The sequence below is a fragment of the Dunckerocampus dactyliophorus genome, chromosome 1 (genome assembly GCF_027744805.1).
Source record: "Dunckerocampus dactyliophorus isolate RoL2022-P2 chromosome 1, RoL_Ddac_1.1, whole genome shotgun sequence".
Classification (NCBI taxonomy): domain Eukaryota; kingdom Metazoa; phylum Chordata; class Actinopteri; order Syngnathiformes; family Syngnathidae; genus Dunckerocampus; species Dunckerocampus dactyliophorus.
Genome location: NC_072819.1, coordinates 8,542,830 through 8,563,568, shown reverse-complemented (window position 1 = coordinate 8,563,568; position 20,739 = coordinate 8,542,830). Strand labels below are relative to the sequence as shown.

At 41.9% G+C, this 20,739-nt stretch overlaps 1 protein-coding gene across 4 annotated transcripts in view; it reads right to left on the bottom strand.

Moving 5' to 3' along the window:
- Positions 1–20,739, bottom strand: part of LOC129188365 (collagen alpha-1(XVIII) chain-like) — a 41,487-nt gene that overhangs the window by 6,490 nt on the left and 14,258 nt on the right. For 2 of the 4 annotated variants that reach the window (XM_054788788.1, XM_054788761.1), the window contains exons 2-37: positions 16,108–16,649; positions 14,557–14,640; positions 14,429–14,488; positions 14,265–14,340; positions 10,092–10,222; positions 10,000–10,017; positions 9,718–9,906; positions 9,610–9,636; positions 9,467–9,529; positions 9,322–9,396; positions 9,178–9,228; positions 8,358–8,498; positions 8,186–8,239; positions 8,074–8,118; positions 7,847–7,978; positions 7,629–7,694; positions 7,524–7,550; positions 6,682–6,780; positions 6,549–6,584; positions 6,081–6,167; positions 5,937–5,969; positions 5,824–5,859; positions 5,688–5,747; positions 5,533–5,610; positions 5,405–5,440; positions 4,116–4,169; positions 3,973–4,038; positions 3,852–3,902; positions 3,735–3,765; positions 3,609–3,662; positions 3,516–3,550; positions 2,697–2,816; positions 648–795; positions 507–571; positions 115–243; positions 5–37 (exon numbers count right to left, since the gene is read on the bottom strand). In XM_054788788.1, coding sequence (XP_054644763.1) covers positions 5–37; positions 115–243; positions 507–571; positions 648–795; positions 2,697–2,816; positions 3,516–3,550; positions 3,609–3,662; positions 3,735–3,765; positions 3,852–3,902; positions 3,973–4,038; positions 4,116–4,169; positions 5,405–5,440; positions 5,533–5,610; positions 5,688–5,747; positions 5,824–5,859; positions 5,937–5,969; positions 6,081–6,167; positions 6,549–6,584; positions 6,682–6,780; positions 7,524–7,550; positions 7,629–7,694; positions 7,847–7,978; positions 8,074–8,118; positions 8,186–8,239; positions 8,358–8,498; positions 9,178–9,228; positions 9,322–9,396; positions 9,467–9,529; positions 9,610–9,636; positions 9,718–9,906; positions 10,000–10,017; positions 10,092–10,222; positions 14,265–14,340; positions 14,429–14,488; positions 14,557–14,640; positions 16,108–16,649 — 3,032 coding nt within the window. The remainder of the gene's footprint in view (positions 1–4; positions 38–114; positions 244–506; positions 572–647; positions 796–2,696; positions 2,817–3,515; positions 3,551–3,608; positions 3,663–3,734; positions 3,766–3,851; positions 3,903–3,972; positions 4,039–4,115; positions 4,170–5,404; positions 5,441–5,532; positions 5,611–5,687; positions 5,748–5,823; positions 5,860–5,936; positions 5,970–6,080; positions 6,168–6,548; positions 6,585–6,681; positions 6,781–7,523; positions 7,551–7,628; positions 7,695–7,846; positions 7,979–8,073; positions 8,119–8,185; positions 8,240–8,357; positions 8,499–9,177; positions 9,229–9,321; positions 9,397–9,466; positions 9,530–9,609; positions 9,637–9,717; positions 9,907–9,999; positions 10,018–10,091; positions 10,223–14,264; positions 14,341–14,428; positions 14,489–14,556; positions 14,641–16,107; positions 16,650–20,739) is intronic. The other 2 variants (XM_054788771.1, XM_054788781.1) reach the window with 2 other exon arrangements.

The following is a 20,739-nucleotide window of genomic DNA, read 5'->3' as shown; positions in this document are numbered from 1 at the left end:
TCACGTCGTCACGTGGCAGGGGAATGTAGCCCCCAAGCTGAAAATATTAAAAGTGACAAGATCATGAAAAGGCAACCTGGGTCTGCTTACTGGAAGACAAGATCTCGTTCTTACGTGGACTTGCCGAACCCCGTCTCTGACTCGTAGGTAAAGATCTGTTTGTTCGATGACGTAAACCAGCGAGCCCTCGGGTTGTCTTCTCGCTGTGGCTGTCATGATGTCATACGACTGCAACACGGTCACCTGCATGCACAAAGACGCTCATGATGGTGATGCCGAGCACCTAAATGTGGATTAACAGGGGTCGTCTTTGTCAAGCTGCACTGTCCCTGCAATGCATGAAAACCTTCCAAGCAATAAAGCGACGGGGTGAGCACTAAGGATGTCTGCATATCGGCCTTTCAGGCAAAAACAAAACAGAACTGGCAACTCTTCTTCAACAAGGCCATAAAAAATACCGCGCTAAAGACGTTCCAAGGAATTATTATATTCTCTGATTTTCTCACCCCTGAAGAGTGTCCTGGTAATCCAGGTATTCCAGGTGGTCCAGGTGGTCCAGGAATACTGATGGCTGTCATTCAAAAGGATTAGCTCTATGTTGAAGGAATGATGTGAATATCGTACTGTATTTTTAGTATCCAACTTACTTTGTGTGCCCCTGTGAGGCCCAGGGAAGGAAGGTCCTGGAGGCCCAGGTGGCCCTGGTGGTCCAGGTTGTCCATCATAGCCTCTTCCTGGCAGACCGGGTGGCCCCTGGGGACCTGGAGGGCCGACAATGGAGTCCCCTTGCGGGCCCTGGTGGGACGACATATACTCTGATGTGAAGAAGTGACATGGATGTGAAGCTAACACACCTTCGTGAAGAGCATCTTGATCTCCATACTTCTTGAATGTGCGCAGTTAACTTTATTTAAGGGGTCAGTCTAGGTTGGTTGATCTTCCAGAACAGCAGCGGATTGAATGTTGTCCCAACTCAGCCTTTTTCTTTGCACTAGTTTTCTAGGAAAACTCTGCTGCTGTCGCTCCTTGAGACTGGGCTACTTTTATCTTTTTTGGATATAAAGTAAGGCCACACAGTTGACATGGCAACGGCACTCGGCAAATTGACTAGCAGCTATGTTAGCTAGCTACTGGGCTACTGTGCAAGCAGCCACAGAGCAGGCGCATGTCACAACACAGATGGGCTAACTCTTCAGGTCAAGATTCTGCGGTCTACCGGCACCTCAAAGAGAAAGAGCACTCTGTTGAGGACAAAAATGTACACATTCTGGATAGAGAAGACAGATGGTTAGATAGAGGAGTGAGGGAAGGCATCTACGTTAGGTTTGAGAAGTCATTTCTGAGCAGAGGGGGAGGTCTGCAACACCACCTTTCTCCCTCATACACTGCTGTCCTTTCATTCCTTCCTAAAACATTCAGTCACTTAGCCTCTAGCAAACATCTGAATGGGATGCTAACAAAAGTGAACGACCAACGTTTGCAGGCAGAGGCCCATACTCCATTGTTCCTAACGACCGTCATTTGACACCACAAAAGAGCGAAACCTGTGGACATGCCTCCGCCTTTAGGGGTAATACACTGGATCTTACACCAACTTCTCAGACTAGAGCTGTCATATCAAGTCTGACTGGTGTTTATATGCCACCTATTCTTCAGAATGAACTGATTAAGCCTGCTCGGATGAGAGGCGAAACGTCTTCTTAAAACAACCTGAACAGTCCAGTTGCAATCGATTTGCTGCCCTGAGAAAATAATGACCTGGATGAATGAGAATATTCACAGGAATTCCCAGGCCAGTTGAGAGACATAGTCTCTCCAAAGCGTCCTGGGTCTCCCCCGAGGCCTCCTGCCGGTCAGACATGTGTTGAACACCTCCCCATGGAGGCATCCTCACCAGATGCCCGAACCACCTCATCTGGCTCCTCTAAATGCAGAGGAGCAGTAGTTCTCCTCCAAGTTTCTCCCAGATGACAGTGCTTCTCACCTTATCTCTAAGGGAGAGCCCAGCCACCCTACGGAGAAGACTCATTTTGGCCTTTTGTCCTTTTGGCATGTCATGCATCGTTATATTGAGCATTTATGTGATGGTTTGGGCTGCTGAGTCAAATCGGAAAGGATGTTTTTGATGTGAGGGGTTCATTCTGAAAACAATCCTCCCTGAGGATGATGTACAATAAAATCACATCATTTTATTTTTTTAACTTGTGTTTTTTCCAATTATTGATCAATTGAACTGCTCAGGTGCTGCATCACATTAGAGCAGGGGTCGCCAACTAGCTGTTCTTTGGGACTTGCCAGGTTGATTGCTGTTGTAAATTCCCTAATTTTACATTTATATTTAGTGCAGGCACTGTTTAGGCCGGACTCCATGGTTTTTACGCCAGGCACCTTGCAGGGCAACTAACTATCCTTCTTAGGACCAATGGCACATTCAAGCCTTTGGGCAGATGCTGTTGAAATGTGCTGATATGTTTATGTCTGTCTGTGTTTGTGTTAAAAGATAGCAGAGAATACATCAGACATGATATCAATATGAAATCTGAAGTGTGTACTGTTTACAGTACTGTGTACAGTCCTAGCTCTCTGCTAGAATTGTGAAAATATGAGGAAAAATGAAGCATGGTTATGTTATTATGCACATGCAAGCTAAGAGAGCGATGTTCACAATGTAAACCACAATATTATTACTATCTCACCGGAGGTCCAGGGACTCCCGGTGCGCCACTTCCGGCATATCGTGGGTCATAATATCCTCCGCCTGGTTCTCCTTTCTCTCCTTTCAAGCCTAGATCTCCTGTTTCACCTTTCAACTCATGCTGGATACAGAAACATTTTAAAACATCCGATGTTCATGTGAACCCTCTAAGCGTGTACAGTAAGCCCTTGCCACTTTGCTCTTCAAATTTCTATCTATCGCGACTCACAACACCTCTTCTTTCTGATTGGTAACTTTAAACACCTACTGTCAGTAGGGCGGGTCAACATGGCAGCATCGAGACATGAAATAAGACCAATATAGACACATTTACACTCGTATTAGCCAATACAGTAGAAAAACTATACATATTTAAGTAAAAGTTACATATTTTTGGCCCTAATTAAGCATTTTCAAGAATAAAAATGACTACAAGAACTAAAATACAAATATAAGGCATTCAGAAGACGCATTCAAAAATGTTGTGATGATATGTAGTATTCTACACTGGTCACTAGGTGTCAGTAATGTTACATTGATGAGACAATAGCCTCCACTGCAAGTAATGTACAGAAACCGGAACAACAATGAGCTGTCCCAATGCTAACGTGTGATTCTATGTCTACTATATTGGTAATAGGAGTATAAAGGGGACTAATATCTAGAGAGCTCTAATAATGTTATATTTAGAGGGTTGTAAACAGATTTTTTATGCTCTAAATACCAAAATACTCCATTTATAAATAAGGAATCTCCACGGAACGATTAAGAGCGATAAACGAGGGATTACTGTACTGTCATGCTGACGCAGGAAGCTTACCTTCAAAGCGTAAATGTCCAAGTTTGACCCGACACCTGAATCACAAACAAGATGTTCAGGCGACGGCAAGACATGGAGTGGAAGCTGCCTTACCTGGTAGGCTGGGCATACCTGGCGTTCCAGGGTCACCTTTCTCTCCTTTAGCAGCTACAACATAAAGGACCGCACATTGAGATGAACCGCTGTTTCAGACAACAGCTTAGCATGATGTGCACTCACCTGGATAATACCTGGAATAGTCTTCAAATCCCTAGAACCACAAAGGGAGGGTGTTTCTCATTATTTTCTATTTCCATCAAAACAACTGTAGATGACTTTGCATGCATCTCTACTCACTCTGGATGGTGGTCCAGGTGGACCAGGTGGGCCCGGTGGACCTGGGGGACCCTGCACCAAAACAAATTTCATTACTCGGAAGTGGGTGAAGTTCCGGTTCTGCATGAGAACTTATACTCACATGGTATCCAGACCCACTCCCCGACTCTCCCTTTTGCCCATTGATGCCGTTCAGTCCTGGTCGACCCTACAGCGTCAAACACATTCCACCCTGATATACTTAATGTCTGTTAATATTCATTTAAATCAAATACAAACACTCACTGGTCGACCTGGAAAGCCGATTTCTCCTTTTTGGCCAGGAGGACCGTAAGCGCCCTGCAGAAAAAAAATAATTTACATCCATTAGGTCAGTGGTTCCTAACCGCTCATCTATTGATGTCTTTTCAAAAAGTAACGTTGACTGCCAAAGACGTGCTTTTTGGATTGTGGGTTGAGAGAAGAAAATGGCAAAACACATGCAGAAATCGAGCGGAGACAAAAAATACAGGCAGCTGACACTGCCACAGAGCTTGTCTGGCGGTGGATCTGCCTTTAGTCGTGACGCGATCGCGAAATATAGAGGTGACATGGGTGATGTAGGTGACTTAGCCAAAAACGCAGTTGACAATGGCAGCCGAAGCAACAAGCTAGTGGTTAGCGTTGCTAAGCCATGTGGCGCGACACCGGAAGCAGTTCAGAGTCGGTTGACTCAGAACCCGACCCTGATTCTTCTGATGAGTGGTCGCCGTCTGGATCGGTCAGCATCAGGGATTCATCCGAAAAAGCTCGTTTTCTCTGTTTTTTGGTCCAAATCAGGTGTTTTTGCTGAAACTACCCTATGCTCTACCGCCAATATCTAAAAACCCAAAAAGGCTAGAAACAAACTTTTTTTTTCTGATGAAAGAAGAGAGTCTAAAGTTTCCTTAGATAGTTTCAATGTTTATGTAGCTCTAAAAGTCCCGTGGGTCCTGAAAGTTCAGCAAAAATGCCCAAAATCTCTGTATGGAGTTCTCTGCTCTGAACATGTCAATGAGTTAATGTGCCATGAGAGCTCATCATGTGTGCCTCAGGAAATTTTACAATTTCACTTCAATAGGTTCGAAAATTATTATTACAAATAATTCCAGGTGCTTGATAATAATTTTATATAATTACATTATAATTATAATTTTATAACGATATCCGATATACCGATATTATCAACCACTACCGATATTGGCAACAGTTCTTCCCTGAAACTAATGTCATGTAATGAACACATTGTGCTTCTTTTACTGCACAAGCTGTTTGCGCAAAATATACGTAATATACATATACGTAATCCCTCATTTATTGCTGTTATTTGGCTCCATACCCGTCCGTGATAAATGAATTTCCGTCAAGTAGGATTCCTTTTTATAAATAGAATATTTTCATTTTCAATTTCAGTGTGAATGGTTGTTTGTCTATATGTGCCCTGCGATTGGCTGGCGACCAGTCCAGGGTGTACCCCGCCTCTCGCCTGAAGTCAGCTGGGATAGGCTCCAGCATACCCCCATGTAAAAGTAAAGGTTTATATAAAGAAAGCATACTGGAGGTCCAACTGGGCCAGGAAGTCCAATATCGCCCTGTGAACAGACAAACAGTGCTATTACATTTACTCTATGGATGCAACAGGTTTGAAGTTAAAAGCAAAGGGAAGACGTAGTGTCACACTTACTGTTTTTCCTGCCAAGCCCCCCAGGTACAGAGGCTGCCCATCGGGACCCATGATGATACCAGGCTCTCCTTTCTCACCCTGAACAAACCACATGTACCATTGCTGTTTCATGACTGACTTTGTGAGGTGTTTTCATCAAGAGTCGGAGTGCTTACCTTAGGGGCAAAACCTGGAGGGCCGGTGTCCCCCCTTTCCCCCTTTGGTCCCATGGGTCCCTAAAATACAAAGACGAGTGATGTAGTGACTGATCTCAATCTCCTTGCATTTTATCTCACTTGCAAGTGAACTCACTGGGAATCCAGCTCGGCCCGGAATTCCTGCCCCCGTCTGCCAGAGACACAATAGGGAAATAGATGTGAGTGCACGTGGTGGTCAGAGTGCCGTCGGTTCTTGCATTCACTCACCTGCAAGCCTTCACTCCAATAAAGGTGATTATACTACAGCAAGACAAGTAGGGTGAGTACGGTGAACATACAACCAAGCATGCGGTGACCATTAGTAAGGGGGAATAAGAGACACATGAAGACAGACTTGGACCCCTGACTCACATCACTGTCTGTCGGGTATATGATTCGGCCTGGAGGTCCCGGAGGCCCTGGAGGTCCACGTGGCCCACCATCACGCCCTGGAAGCCCCTTTGAGAAGAACCAACAAACAGAACATTTCCATCAAGACATTCTTTAATAGTGGCAAAATACCAGGTGGGAGAAAGTCAGTGTTTTGGATGTCCCAAGTCAAGTGTCATGTAAAGATGTGCAAGTCAATGAGGCAGATTCTGTGGGAAAATTTGGTGTCTTGCTGGAAATGACATAATAACGGTTACCTTAGTTGAATATTTTGAATGGGGACACATTTTACTCAACAAACTCACTGAAAATCTCTATTTTAAAGTCATCAGACAAAAGTCCGAGTCCCGAGTCACTAACGTCAAGGTTGCAAGCCTTTGGTGATATTGTCACGTTGAGTCCAAAGTCGTCAAAATTGTGACTCTAGTCTGAATCGAATCCAAGACTTACTTGTTCTCCCTTCTCTCCTCTATCCCCCTTATGCCCCTGAAACCAAACACAGACACAAATACTCTCAGTCTTTTTTAGTATTCAACAGTGTATTTTTACTCATTTATACTAAAATACTCATCTTCCAACTTACTGTCTGTCCTGGAAACCCGTCCAGACCTGGGATTCCTGGTGGGCCTCTAGGTCCCTCTGCTCCTTTGTCGCCATTGCTTCCTGGTAAACCTGGTCTGCCCTACAAATCCAGATGACAACTGAACTTGTAATCGAACAACTCCATCCATCTTCTGTCACTTATCCAAGGTTGGGTCGCGGGGGCAGCAGCCTATGCAGGGAAGCCAAGCCTTCCCTCCTACCCCGGCTACTTCGTCCAGCTCCTCCCAGTGGACCCCGAGGCGTTCCCAGGCCAGTTGAGAGACATGGTCTCTCCAACATGTCTTGGGTCTTCCCCGAGGCTTCCTACCAGTCGGACGTGCCCTGAACACCTCCTAGGAAGGCGTCCGGGAGGAATCCTCACCAGATGCCCGAGCCACCTCATCTGCCTCCTCTCAGTGCAGAGGGGCAGCAGTTCTACTCCGAGTTTCTCCAGGATGACAGTGCTTCTCACCTTATCTCTAAGGGAGAGCCCAGTCACCCTACGGAGAAAACTCATTTCTGCCGCTTGTACCCGCGATCTTGTCCTTTTGGTCACCCTCACCTATGATCAATCGAAGAACTCACTAACTTCTAAAACCACAGGCTTGAGAGGCTTTTCTGTGCATCAATAAGGTCTCCATGGATGATTTTGGTATCAATTTAAAGGAGAGACGTTGATGGCTACTGTAAAATCTAACATTTGCCCTTGTCTTCCATTTCTCTAAAAGTGGTTTGGTTGAGCTTTTATCTCAGGTTGTTCCAGTTATGTGTACGTATATATGTGTGTACAAGTGCCGTGTAGCAGTTACCATAGCAACATAAAAGAGGGAAAGACACGCTTACCGGTAGACCTGCAATACCCGGAGAACCCTGGAAAACATGACACAATTAGACATTATGATGATGTGTCTGAATAAGACGACTGTAAGCTGTGTCATGTTTCAGAACCTGTGGTCCCGGTGGGCCACTGGCGCCCGGAAAGCTGCTGGTCCTCTCAAAGCCATCCCGGTCATCCTGCAAATCCGGATGCAGATGATATCTAATTACATGGTCACTTCTTCCTTAAAGCTGCATAAAACTTACCCTGCGGTGCACCTAGTGCATTTTGACTACACAAACTATCAGGTTTTGTTACACTGTTGTTCCATGTTTGACCCTTGACTCACAAAGCCAAAGGAGTATGGTGGTCCGGGAGGACCAGGTGGTCCTGGAGGCCCGCTCGGTCCCACGGGACCCGGAAGCCCAGCCAGCCCAGTTTGTCCTGGAGTTCCTGGCAGTCCAGGGTCACCACGAGAACCCTGGTATAAATAGAAGTGTCACTCACAGCCTGTTCATGAATGACTTGAGGAAAAAAAAAGCGCCAGAGCAGGATGAGCAGGTTTATGTAACCTACCTTCTCTCCAGCTGCTCCCCGAAGGCTAAGCTCACCACTGTCACCCTTTGGAGATACGTTCTGGTTAGAATACCTAAACTGACCAAATGCTTGATAACATGGCCCAACTCACCTTTTCTCCTCTGAGTCCAGGTTGACCCGGCAGACCAGGAAGCCCAGGAGGCCCCTAAACAGCACACAGGATCAAACAAGTAGAGCTCAACAACACCACCCTGCTGTGTCCTCCTGAACTGATTAAGAATGTCAGTCTCCAAACTAAAGCGCAGATAGTGTTAGATACACACTGGTAGACCTGAGACTCCATCCTTTCCAGGTGGTCCAGGAGGTCCAAAGGCCACGGCACCATTTGAGCCCAGTGCAACTGATGTACCGGGAACCCCAGGTGGGCCAGGAGGGCCTGGGGGTCCTGGAGGACCACGAAGTTCCTGAATAACACACCCGAACATGGTAAATATCAAAAACCTTCCAGATCCTGTTATTTTGGGTGCACTCACACTGGGCCACTTCTACTTTTCTCGTTCTGTGCTTCATTTGAAATATTAATTACTTGGATTCTTGGACTCTGGTTTTCATGTTGTTTTCATCTCTAAATGCAGTCCACACAGGCAAAACTTATCCTACCCAATCTGAAACTGAGCGTAGATATTCAGTGCTGTTGAATAAGCAATGCAGTAGGACACATCTGAGCAACATAATACACCATTCACTTATACATATGCACATGGAAAATTGGTGGGTTTCAACAAAAGGTGCTATCTTCGAAGTTGTGCATCCGATCCAGATTTAAATACCTGGAAATAAAAGCTGAACTGTTGCTCTCTGGTCTCATATTCACCTGTCTGAAGCAAAACTAGAAGTATTGGCCCTGTTGTTCCAATACTTCCGGCACTGAATGTCAACGTGACTCAACCAATCCGAGGGTAGGCGACTTAAATAAGTTCAACTGTGCAACACTTCTAATGAGTGTGCTTGTGCCAAACCCAGGCCCACCTCTTGGCCAAGAAGTACAGCAGATAGTATGGAGCGCTGGAGACAAAGTGTCAAGCATCATGCCAGTGTGAGTGCCCCCTTAGAGATTCAGAGATAGATGGAGATTCAGCCTACCCGGATCTTCTCCCACTCTGGGAATCCTGAGCCCTCCATGTCAACAAATGTCTGTGGTAGCGTCATACATCAGTCACACATGGCCACCAAAACCTTGCCACAGTTTGTGAACGAGCATAAAGTGTGTAAAAGGTGTGGACATACCGGGCGACTACCACTTCCTGGTCCAGGAGGTCCTGGGGGACCTCTGGGTCCAGGTTGTCCTTCGCCTCGCTCACCCTGAAGTTCAGGTCAGAAAATGAATAAAATAACTGATGGATAACTGACTTGGGTTCAAACGTAAGTCAACCTTTTGGCCTTTAGCACCGGGACTTCCTGGAGTTCCTGGGAAACCTGGCGGCCCTGGAGGACCCTAAGAAGATACACATAAAACACAATTTACTTAAATGTTGTTGGATACATTTAGCAACAAGGTAAATCCTCATCTCTTACACTTTCTCCATCCTCTCCCGGATCACCCTGAAACACCATAAACCACCAATGAGATTCATAAAGAAAGAATAGATGAACTCATGAGTCATATTTTTAACATTCTCTCACAGGGCCTCCATCATCTCCCGCTGGACCTGGCAACCCATCTCTCCCTGGAGGTCCTGGGGGTCCGGCCACAGGCTGCACAAAAGAACCATCCCCAATGTGGACTACCTCGGCAGCACGTCCTGGAGGCCCAGGAGGCCCTGGGGGGCCCTGATCCCCACGCTCGCCTTTCGTTCCAAAGTCAGTACTACCCTGGTCACCAGGAAAGGTAAGTAAGTAAGTTTATGTGACATTACTTCTGTAAAAAATGAACTGAATATCGGGGGGAAGGCAAAGTCCCCTTACCTTATCTCCCTTTTCTCCCTAAAAAAAAATGTTTGTTAAAGAACTGCTTGTGAGCTCATGTAAAACAAAAAAAGTTTACTGTGAGTCTCCACCTTCTGCCCGCCACCTCCAGCTTGTGTGGAGAATCCTGAACCAGGGTCTCCCTTTGGCCCCGTGGGGCCTCTGTCCCCTCGGGTGCCTTTCTGTCCTCTGTCACCTTTTTCTCCTCTGGCGCCACTTAAACCTGAAGGACGAGAGAGGGGGGGAAAAAAACAGATGCTTCTCCCGGTTGTCCTGAAGTGTGAATGATGCAGCCATATGCCCAGTAGAGGGAGCTATTTCAACACCCAACTCACTATCCTGTTTAGGGTACGGGGCAGGGGCGCCGTGTGGGGGTGGGGAAAGTTAGGACAATTCCAAAAAACTAGAGGTGCGGTGACAACAGCTGCCTGGGGTGACCAATGTGATTTTTTTCCCCCCATGAGACCCAAAATTGCCGGTTCCTGGAATAAAAGTAACCAACAGCCAACAGTAGTTTTTACTTTTGTTTTGTTATGTTGCACTATTTAGCTTATTTTGCACAAACAATTGTACCTTTATGTTGATATTGTTACATTATATTATATTGTTGTATTTATATATTGTTAAATTGTTCACAAATACGTTTGTTGATAAGAATATGTTTTTTGTTTGCTTAAAACAGGGGTGTCCAAACTTTTTCCACTGAGGGCCGCATACTGAAAAATGAAAGGATGCAAGGGCCTCTTTGATATTTTGTAGAGTAACACATGTAAATATGCTAAAAAGTTATATATATTTCAAGAAAAAACTGCATCTCAGCTTTGTGATATAGGTGAGAAAACATATTCATATTCACTTAGCTCGTCCTCTTTTATGCTGTTGTTTTTTTATATAATTTGAAATAATTTTTGTACATTTTCTTCTTGTAATATTATGACTTTATTCTCAGAATGTTTTGAAAAAATGACAAATTTATTTTATTTTGTTTGTTTCTCATAATATCTCATAATACAATTAAGATATTTCAACTCATTGCTACTAAAGTTATGTTTCTCCTCATAATTTTACGAGTTTATTCTCATAAAATTCCGGCTTTTTGTTCGTAGTATTTTGACTTAATTCAGGTAAAATTACAGCAGTTTTTTTCAATTTTTTCCCAACTATTTCAACTTTCTTCTTGTAAGTTTTTTTCTTATAATTGGGACTTTATTCCCATAATATTTTTACTTTATTCTCATAACATTATAACTTTTTCCGCAATCTATTTTTGTAAAAATGACAACTTTCTTCGTTGTTTTGTTTGTTATTCATAATATTACAACTTTTTAAAAATAACATCTTTAGCATTTCAACTTTATGCTACTAAAATGAAGGTATTTTTTCTCATAAAATTACAACTTTTTCGCATTAGTTCACAGCTTTTTTCTCTGAATATTTTGACCTGCCCATTTGTGCTTTTTTTCATCCAAAATTGGCAGGGTTTTTTTTTTTGCAAGAAAACCCATCTCATTCATCCTAAATTGATAATCATTCACAAATACAGTGGAACCTTGATTAGCATCATTAACCCGTTTCAGAAGGTCCGACTCTAACCAAATCAATTTTTCCTATAAGAAATAATGTAAAACCAATGAATCTCTTCCAGAAAGCCACAAATGTTAACACAAAACACCTTTTTATTGTTTTACAATTACTGTTTTACATGCAGTAAACAATTCAAAATGCATATAAATGATAAATGAAAGGGATAAATGAACATTTAAGGTTACGTTTACCTTCAGTGAAGACGTGATTGTTGCCCAAGACACAATGTGGCAGCGAGATGAACCCGGACACCACCTTCCTGTTTTGCCATGAGTTAATTCTTCAATAGTGTTTCTCACCTCAAGTCTCTGCTTTTCTTTTGATCACGGCTGCAAAATAACCCAAAATGGAGCCAAAGAAAGTTGCAAGTGCCAGCATTTTGATAAAGAAGGTGAGAAACACGATTGAATTGTGTTGATCTCGCTGCCACATTGCGCCTTTGGCATCAATCACGTCTTCAGTGAGGGTAAAAGTAACCTTTTATGTCCATTTATGCCCTTCATTTGTCATTTATATGCATTTTGAATTGTTTTCTGCATGTAAAACTGTATTTGTAAAACCATAAAAATGTGTTTTGTGTTAACATTTGTGTCAACGACAGGGCTGACATCCGCTTCCTGTTTCCATGTATTAGCAAGCTGCTAACAAGGATGTTTTGTTATAAAAATTCATTAAAAACACAGGTGCTCTCACGCAGTGTATTAATAACATGACAAGACGTGCGGCATATTGTACGCTAACCGGAAAAACGTATGCAAACTGAGGCAAACTGAAGATTTTGCTGTAAATTTTCTATGTTAACCAAAAAACATGCAAACCGGGGAGTATGCTAACCAAAGGTCCACTGTATGTGATAATGAAGCAAAACATGACTGCATAATTATACAATACACATTGGCGTGAGGTTCGAACAGCAGAGGGCTTCCGTTTCTACCTTATACTTCCTGCTGGTGGCGCCATATCCACAGGAAGGATTGCGGGCGGGACGCACAAGCTGCACATCTCCCATTCATGTGCAAGTCTTCAAGGTGGCTGTTTTTACTTTTGAGTTTTTATCACTGTGTTGAGGCCAGGGGTGTCCAAGCCATTTGCGGCTTGTCTATTGTAAGAATATAATTTAACAAGAAAACCTAAAAAAACTTAAAAATCAGCAGTAATTTTACAAGAATAAAGTCAAAATAGGGGAGAAGGCCCCGGGGAAGACCTAGGACACGCTGGAGGGATTATGTCTCACAGCTGGCCTGGGAACGCCTTGGTGTCCTCCCGGTGGAGCTGGTCGGGGACCGGGAAGTCTAGGCTTCCCTACTAAGACTGCTGCCCCCGCGACCCGGACCCGGATAAGCGGAGGAAAATGGAATGGAATGGAAAGTCAAAATATTAAGAGAGAAAAGCTGTCATCTAATGAAAAAGAGTCATCATTTTAAGAGAGTAACGTTGTCGTATTATGAGGAAAAACAAGATCATTTTAGTGGCATAACACTGAAATATAAAGAGAGACTTTTTTTGTCGTATTATTATGAAAACAACCAAAACAACAAATAAAGTATTTTTTGGGAAAATTTGGCTGGGGAAAATGTTATAATGTTACAAGAATGAAGTCCAAATATGATGGGAATAACCTCATAATTACAAGAATAAAGTTGAAATAGTTTTAAAAAAAACAACAACAACAGGAAATGGAAAAAACAGCTGTAATTTTACGAGAGTAAAGTCAAAATATTAAGAGAAAAAAGATGTACCCTAACAAAAAAACCTCTCTATTTTATGAGAATAAACTCGTAATATTACGAGGAAACATAACGTCATTTTAGTAATATAGAGTTTAACTATTAAAGAATAATTTTTTTTTTTTAAGTCATTTGAGAAACAAACAAAACAAAATAAAGTTCTATTTTGTGGAAAATTAGGTTGGGAAAAAAATCATAATATTATGGAAATAAAGTCAAAATCATAAGTCAAAGAAGAAAGTTGGGTTTTTTTAAACAGCAAATATGGCAAAAAAGAGCAAAGAGTGAATTTGACACTAATAATAGTTTTTTTTTCACAAAGCTGAGATGCAGTTTTTTCTTGAAAATATATGTAACTTCTTAGCATATCTACATGTGTTACTTTACAAAATATCAAAGAGGCTCTTGCATCCTTTCATTTTTCACCATGTGGCCGTCGCTGGGAAAAGTTTGGACACTCCTAATTTACGCCCTACGATGCCGCGCAAATGTTTCACGCCTTCTCAGGGTCTGGCCGAGAAAGCTAAGCGCCGGGAAAAAGGTAATGACGCTGCAGGGGAAGGTTGAACTTGTGGATATGTGCAAGGTCGTGGTTAAGTTGCTATTACGGAGTGAACGAAATACACGAAGATCAAAGACTTTTCAAGTTTAAAGCGTCAGCTCGCGCTGTGCCGTACATGTCTTCATCATCAATGTCATCATTCTAATTGTTGTTTGTTATCATTCATTGGTGGTGAGTACCGATACATTTTACACTGTAATGTGTGAGGTTAAGCTTGGCTTGTGCTTCTATGCATTTATCGTGTTAGCTTCAACCTCAAGCTAGCAGGAGGGTTTAGAGGGTGAGGAGCGAGCCAGGTGTCAGAAATAGACATTTTTATGAGTGGATCATTTCCAGCATGCAGCGAATGCACTTTTTTTTTTTTTTTACAGTAATAACAATCATGCTGTTACCAGTTTCCTTCAATCTGCCTCCTTTGGAGGCTATCAATGGCGGCTCCGGCACTGGCCTGAACGATGCAGGTGTGGTCTGGCGACAGAATATCACGCATCACAAAATTGCTTCAACACTCTGCCGCCTATTGTGTGTCAAATAACAAATGTTTGCATTTACTGACTTTCACTGAGACGTCCGGTTGCCTCCTGCCGCCTTCACCGCTGCCAAAGTCACCAGAGGCCTGCGGGACACGACAAGATGATGGGACTTCAGGGGGCTCACCGAGATCACACGCACACAAACACTCACGGCGTCCGAGTCGTCGTCCGAGTCATCGCACAACCGCTCGGCTGCGTGAGAGTTTCCCACCACCGTGAGCTCCGCAATCTCACCCTGAAGACACACAAAAGGGAGCAGCAGCTGACGGTCAAACACAAAGTCTTCCTTTCCTGTATGAAGGTTAACTTGCTTTCTTCATTCATTCACTTCTTTTTTAGACACTGAATTTTTGCGAACTGATTTTTTTTGCTTTATTTTTTTTGTGTGAATTGATCAAATTATGCTGAAAATATTGAAAATCCAGTTTGTTGTTGTTTTAAGATCTTGCTGATAAAAATTTTGTAAAAGTTTATCAAAAAAAATCAGTTAATAAAGATCCACTTTATAAAAATTCAGTGTATAAACATACTACATAAAAAATGTTACCCTTTAGAAAAAGTTCAGAAAAACACACTTTTTAAAAATTCATTGTAAAAAAAAATAAGTTCATAAAAATCCACTTTAGAAAAATTCATTGTAAAAAAAAATTCTGTTTATAAAAAAAAATCAGTTCATAAAAATACACTTTACAAAAATTCTGTGTAAAATTTTTTTTTAATAAAATATTCAGTTTATAAAAATCCACTTTCTAAAAACTCAGTATAAAAAAAAATCAGTTCATAAAAATCCGCTTTACAAAAATTCAGTATAAAAAGATTCAGTTTATAAAAAAATAATTTAATAAAAATCCGCTTTATAAAAATTATGTTTATAAAAAATTAATTTAATAAAACTTTATAAAAATTCAATGTATAAAAATCTGTTCATAAAAATCCACTTCATAAAAATTCTGTGTAAAAAATTCAGTTGATAAAAAATTCAGTTCATAAAAATCCACTGTATAAAAATTCTGTGGAAAACTCAGTTCTTAAAAATCCTCTTTATGAAAATTCAGTGTAAATAAAATTCAGTTAATAAAAATCCACCCTATAAAAATTCACTGTAAAATAAATTTAGTGCAAATAAATTGGATTGTATCTGAGTGTATCTGAACTTTGGAACCTCAAATTTATTTGCACAGATTTTTTTTGCACTGAACTTTTACATACGGAATTTTAAAACACCGTGTTTTAGCAAACAGAATTTTTAAACACTGCATTTTAATCAAGTGAATTTCAAAACACATGCATTTTTCAACATAGTTTGATGTTAAAAAAATAATTTAAAAATCAGTTACATAAATTCAGTGTCTAAAAAAAACACTGCAGCTAATTTTTTATTCACCTGCGACACATCATAGAAATAAAACACTCGCAACTTATTTTGGCCCCGTGGCGGGTTATTTAGCAGTCACGCCCATAAAAAATGCACGGACGGTGAGTCAGCCGCGCATGGGTCCTTTGTTTGGGCACAGAACAATACAGTACAGGGCAAAAGCACTTGCTATTGTACAAAAACCAAGGCAATTTTTTGGCGTAAACCGAATCATACGTAAAATGTGGCGTACAAAAATCAACGTTTGACTGTACTGGCCCTGCATTTAGTTGGTATCAGATTGATGCCAGAATTATTAGCTGTATCGCCCACCCCCCTACTGCGAACCTGGAACTTGTCAGAGTCAGCTCCTCCAGCCTGAGCGACAAAGATCCCGGCCGCTGGGTCAAGCTCCATGGGGTCCGGTGAGCGCTCAAACTTGACCACCCGCGGTGCCGACTCGCATCCCTGGTAGAAGGTCACCTGCTCCTCAAAGAGTGAGAGAGAGAAACGAGTCCATTTGTCCACCAGGCTCGGCACCTCGAAGCTCGCCGCCTCGTAGGACGCCTCCGAATCGGGCTCGGTGTAGAAGAACTGCACCCTCTGCCGGCCCGACTCTACCGCACTGAGCTTGACGGCAACGTGCATGAGCCTCTGCGGCCCGTCGGTGATGGCGAAGAGGACGGAGGCAGTGGGAGTGGACGGCTTGACGTGGAAGAGGAGGGAGAAATGGCGGTAGAACGGGTTGGGCACGTGGGCCAGAGCCGGCTGGCCCGCCACAGCTGCAGAGGTGAAGACATAGGTTGGGGTGCCACTTGGCCCGCTGACACGTCGGATCTCATCGGGCGGCGGTTCTCCGATTAGCTGCAGTAGAGACAAACTGCTTTGCTCTGCAGGGGAGGAAGAGAAAGGAACCCTCACTAGAAAAAGATATCCAAAATAAATCAAGTTTTTTTCTGCTTCTGCAAGGCAACTTTCCCAACAAGATGTTACCCAGCATGCCTTGCGGGTTACACATTTGTATAAAATGGTATTGATTCGCATATATATTAGTACAAACTATTTTTTTTTACAATCTAATTAATACATTTAAAAAAATACATTAAATCATTAAAAATCACTAGAAACAAAAAATGCATTTTATGTAACAATATACATAAATTAATTAAAATATATATATATATATATATATACAGTACATATAAGTGTAAAAGATATGCATGTTTGCAGACAGTACATGAAATAAGACATGCACGCACAGGGAGAACATCATGCAACATGCATCTCCACTTGAACCGCTCTCTGTTTTTCACAAAAAGAACGTTCATTTTTGGACGTTGTGCATTTGAAGCCAGCAAGACCGTTGGAAGCACAGGAATGACCAGCAGCTTCCATGTTCTTGGACTGATTTTAGCCTTTGTCCAAACGTTATTGTCCTCGCAGGTTATTACTTCTTCTTCAGCGGATTTGTATGAAGTGACAAAGTCAAACGTACTGGAACGCCAGCAACATACAAAACAAACATATACTGTAATATAATCACATACTATATAATATAATCATTTAGCTAATAATTTATTTATTGAAAACAATAATAAATAAAATATTTGAACGTTATCAATATAAATATATTTTATATTTTAGAAAATAAAAATGTATTTACTAAAATGAATAACTTATAAAATAAATAAATAAAATAAATATTTATGTATGTATATTCTCTATTAAATAAATTAATTACAATTTATTAAAAATAATAATAATAAATAAATAATAATAATAAATAATAAAAATAATAAACAATAAATTAAATAATTTTATTTTTTATAATTGCATAATACATGCGTTGTGTCCAGACTGTGAATAAAATATATGCTGAGCCGATACCAAGTGGGTAAGCCACTGGCCCAAATTCATGGAAAAGTGTTCATATTTGAGTTCCCATAAAAGAAGTCTGCCCAGAGACCAAGAAGTCAAACTCTCACAAGTCAGCATCACAAGGGAGGAAGGATTTGGCTCGGCAGGGGAGGCAAGGAGGAGACTTTGTGGCAGATTGACGACAGAAGCGAGCTGAAAAGTGAATTCTGTGCGTGGGGGTCAGGGGTCCCAAGTGATGTAAGAGCATCACGTGTTCAGAAAGACAGGGGGAAGCTGTAACTCACGTGAGAAAACAAACCGTGGGGCAACTGGACATGACATTTTCATTCTTCACACGTGAAGCGGATGGTGAGCAACAACTGCCTAACGGGCGAGAAGCTTCAACCGGCGCAGATCGCGACACATGTTTTCACATCCCTGTGAATGCCGCGTTGTGTTCAAATCCCCATGGATGCTGTCCAATTGGAACTGGGGCGGCACGCGCGGGGTGGTCCGCTCCCAACTGGCAGCACCTGCTGTCGGTTCCTGCAGCTGCCGGGGCCAAATCGTTCGCCAATCTCGGAGTACGACTTCGACGGCTACTTTTCACACCCGCTTTAATTGAGAGGGTGGTGAAAGTTTGACGTCCCTGCACATCTGGAAACGGTCCAATCCACTGCTGAGGACCAAGGAGCATGCTTGCAGGATATTGCGCAACACAATAGCAATTACACACTTTTCTCATGTCGTTGTCTGGGTGTGCTGCAAACGGCCATGAAGCCTTTAAAAAAAAAAAAAGGGCTCCTCGAGAGGACAAATCTGACATGGCACGCATGTGGGAAACCATCACCACATCCACCCAGATGTTCACTGGTCGGCTTCTTGCCCTCAAACGATGACGTTGTTTACATTTCCCACAAAACAAAGTGAGCTCATGTTCCCGCAGATTACACGAGGAGTCGTTCAGTGCCTGCGGAACAACTGGCAGCAGCACGAGGAGACGGACGGGTGGACAGATGGAGGCAGGGGGAAGGAAATGCGTGTCAGATGTGTGCATGGGAAAGTGGACGGCGTGGGACCAGAAGCGCAGAGGGTCCAACATGGCTGAATGTGGAACCAATGTGTCTCCTCCGCAGAGCGAAGGAAATGAACTCCATTCTATCAGTTGGACACCAAAGCTGAGTCTTTACTTCTAGCAGCCTTATTTGGGACACCCGCATGGGACCAAACCAGCTGGACTCTGTCAAACATAAATGTACGTTTTCACCCACAATGCCGTGCCTAGTATCTTGAAAATCCACAGCCAGGAAACAACATGAATGTTTGTGAGTGTGTGCACCAATGCACAAAATAAAATCCGCGGCCGTAAGACTATAACCACACAAAGAAGGATGTTTTAAAAATGCATATTTTCCCATGCGTTTTGGCGTAACGCAGGTAAAAGGTAAAAGCTCCGGCTTCATAGTGTGTGTATGTTATAGATTTGCTACTGTACTTTATATTATCCACTCGGAGGAGTCTGATTCGACTATTAATCTCACAGTCAAATCATATGAATCTTTTGACACAAATTCAGTCTATGAAAAGGTTTCTTTGAAAAGAATCCTACTTTCACAGTTGAGTCTGGAACCAATTAACCGCAATAAACGAGGAATGGCTGTAGTCACCACGCCCTTCTGCTATAGCTCTTCGGCTCTTTGTTGACTAGCTATTTAGCTTCCTGCGTGGGAATAGCGACCAATGGCGACTGACGTGACAAACAGATCGTTGTTGGAGCTGGAACTCATTTTGGTTTCTTTTGTTTTGGCTGACTTTGTGGGACTCCGTGTGGAACTGGTAAGTTTGTGGCTTTTTAAGTTTAGAAGAAATACATTTGAAACTGGTTAGCTCGCTAGCCTGCTAGCTAGCGGCCGTCTCAAGTCCTTGCAGCTTAAGAGTTGAGCTATGTGTTGTAAACGATGAGTAATAGGAGCGTAAAGGTGAACATAGGGGTGTTATTTCATGTCTACTAATAATGATAAAAGGCATATTTAGAAAGTCATAAACTAACTACAAAAATATTCAGTTTATTAATGCTGACTCCTATATCGCTGAAATTCATTTATTGCTGCTATAAACGAGGGATGACTGTAGTTAAAAAAATGTTAAAAAGCTTGACCAATCACAGCTCTGCGGTCCACGTCGCCCTTAGACGTGCATATTTTCGTGATTGCGTGTTCACACCAAGAAGTACACTGCAAAAAAGGGCTGGCCAAATATAAGATAAAAAGACTAGATTTTTGGGAAAAAAACTACTTAAACTGAGTGAAATTATCTGTCCATGCAGCAAGTAAATATTAATCCTAAATTAAGATTTCTCTATCTACAAATAAGCAGGACCGAAATCCCACATGTAAGATTTTGATATCTAAAAATAGGCAGGATCTTTAAGCTGGAAATACTTCTTTTTAGAATAACGTAATTCATTTTACTTGATTAAAAAATCCTAAATTAAGATTTCAATATCTAGAAATAAACAGGACCTTTAAGATGAAAATACATATTTTCAGAATAAAATACAACCAATAAAAAGTGAAATATTATTAAAATAAGTGAAACAAAATGAATAAGCTGTATCCTGAAGCCAAGTTAATCTTACAAGTAGGCCAAAAAGTCTAGTCTAACATGTCTAGAAATAAGATTTTTGAAATAATTTCCACTGTAATGAATAATATTTTTTTTAGAAACTCTACATAGTGTGGATGAAGATTTTTTTTTTTTTTACACAGGAGTAAGGCAACTGTGCATGTTTTAAAACAATGATTTTGAACCCTGAGACTAGCAAAATATCTGTTTTACACTTGCGGGCTACGAGACACTCAGTTGTAATACATCTTCCCACCACTGGTGGCAGTAATGCTTCAGGTAGTCGACTGATTCACTGCCACTTTTATGCACTTTCATTCGTAATTGTAAAAAATACATACATTTTTTGGTACAAAGTGTTCTTTTAAACCACTATTGGTAGCATATGCTGATCGGGGGGGGGGGGGTATGGGAAACTTTACAGCAGCTTTAAGAGGGGACGCCATAAGATTGGGTTGTGAACACTCAACACACTTAAAGAAAGTTTTTATTAATTTG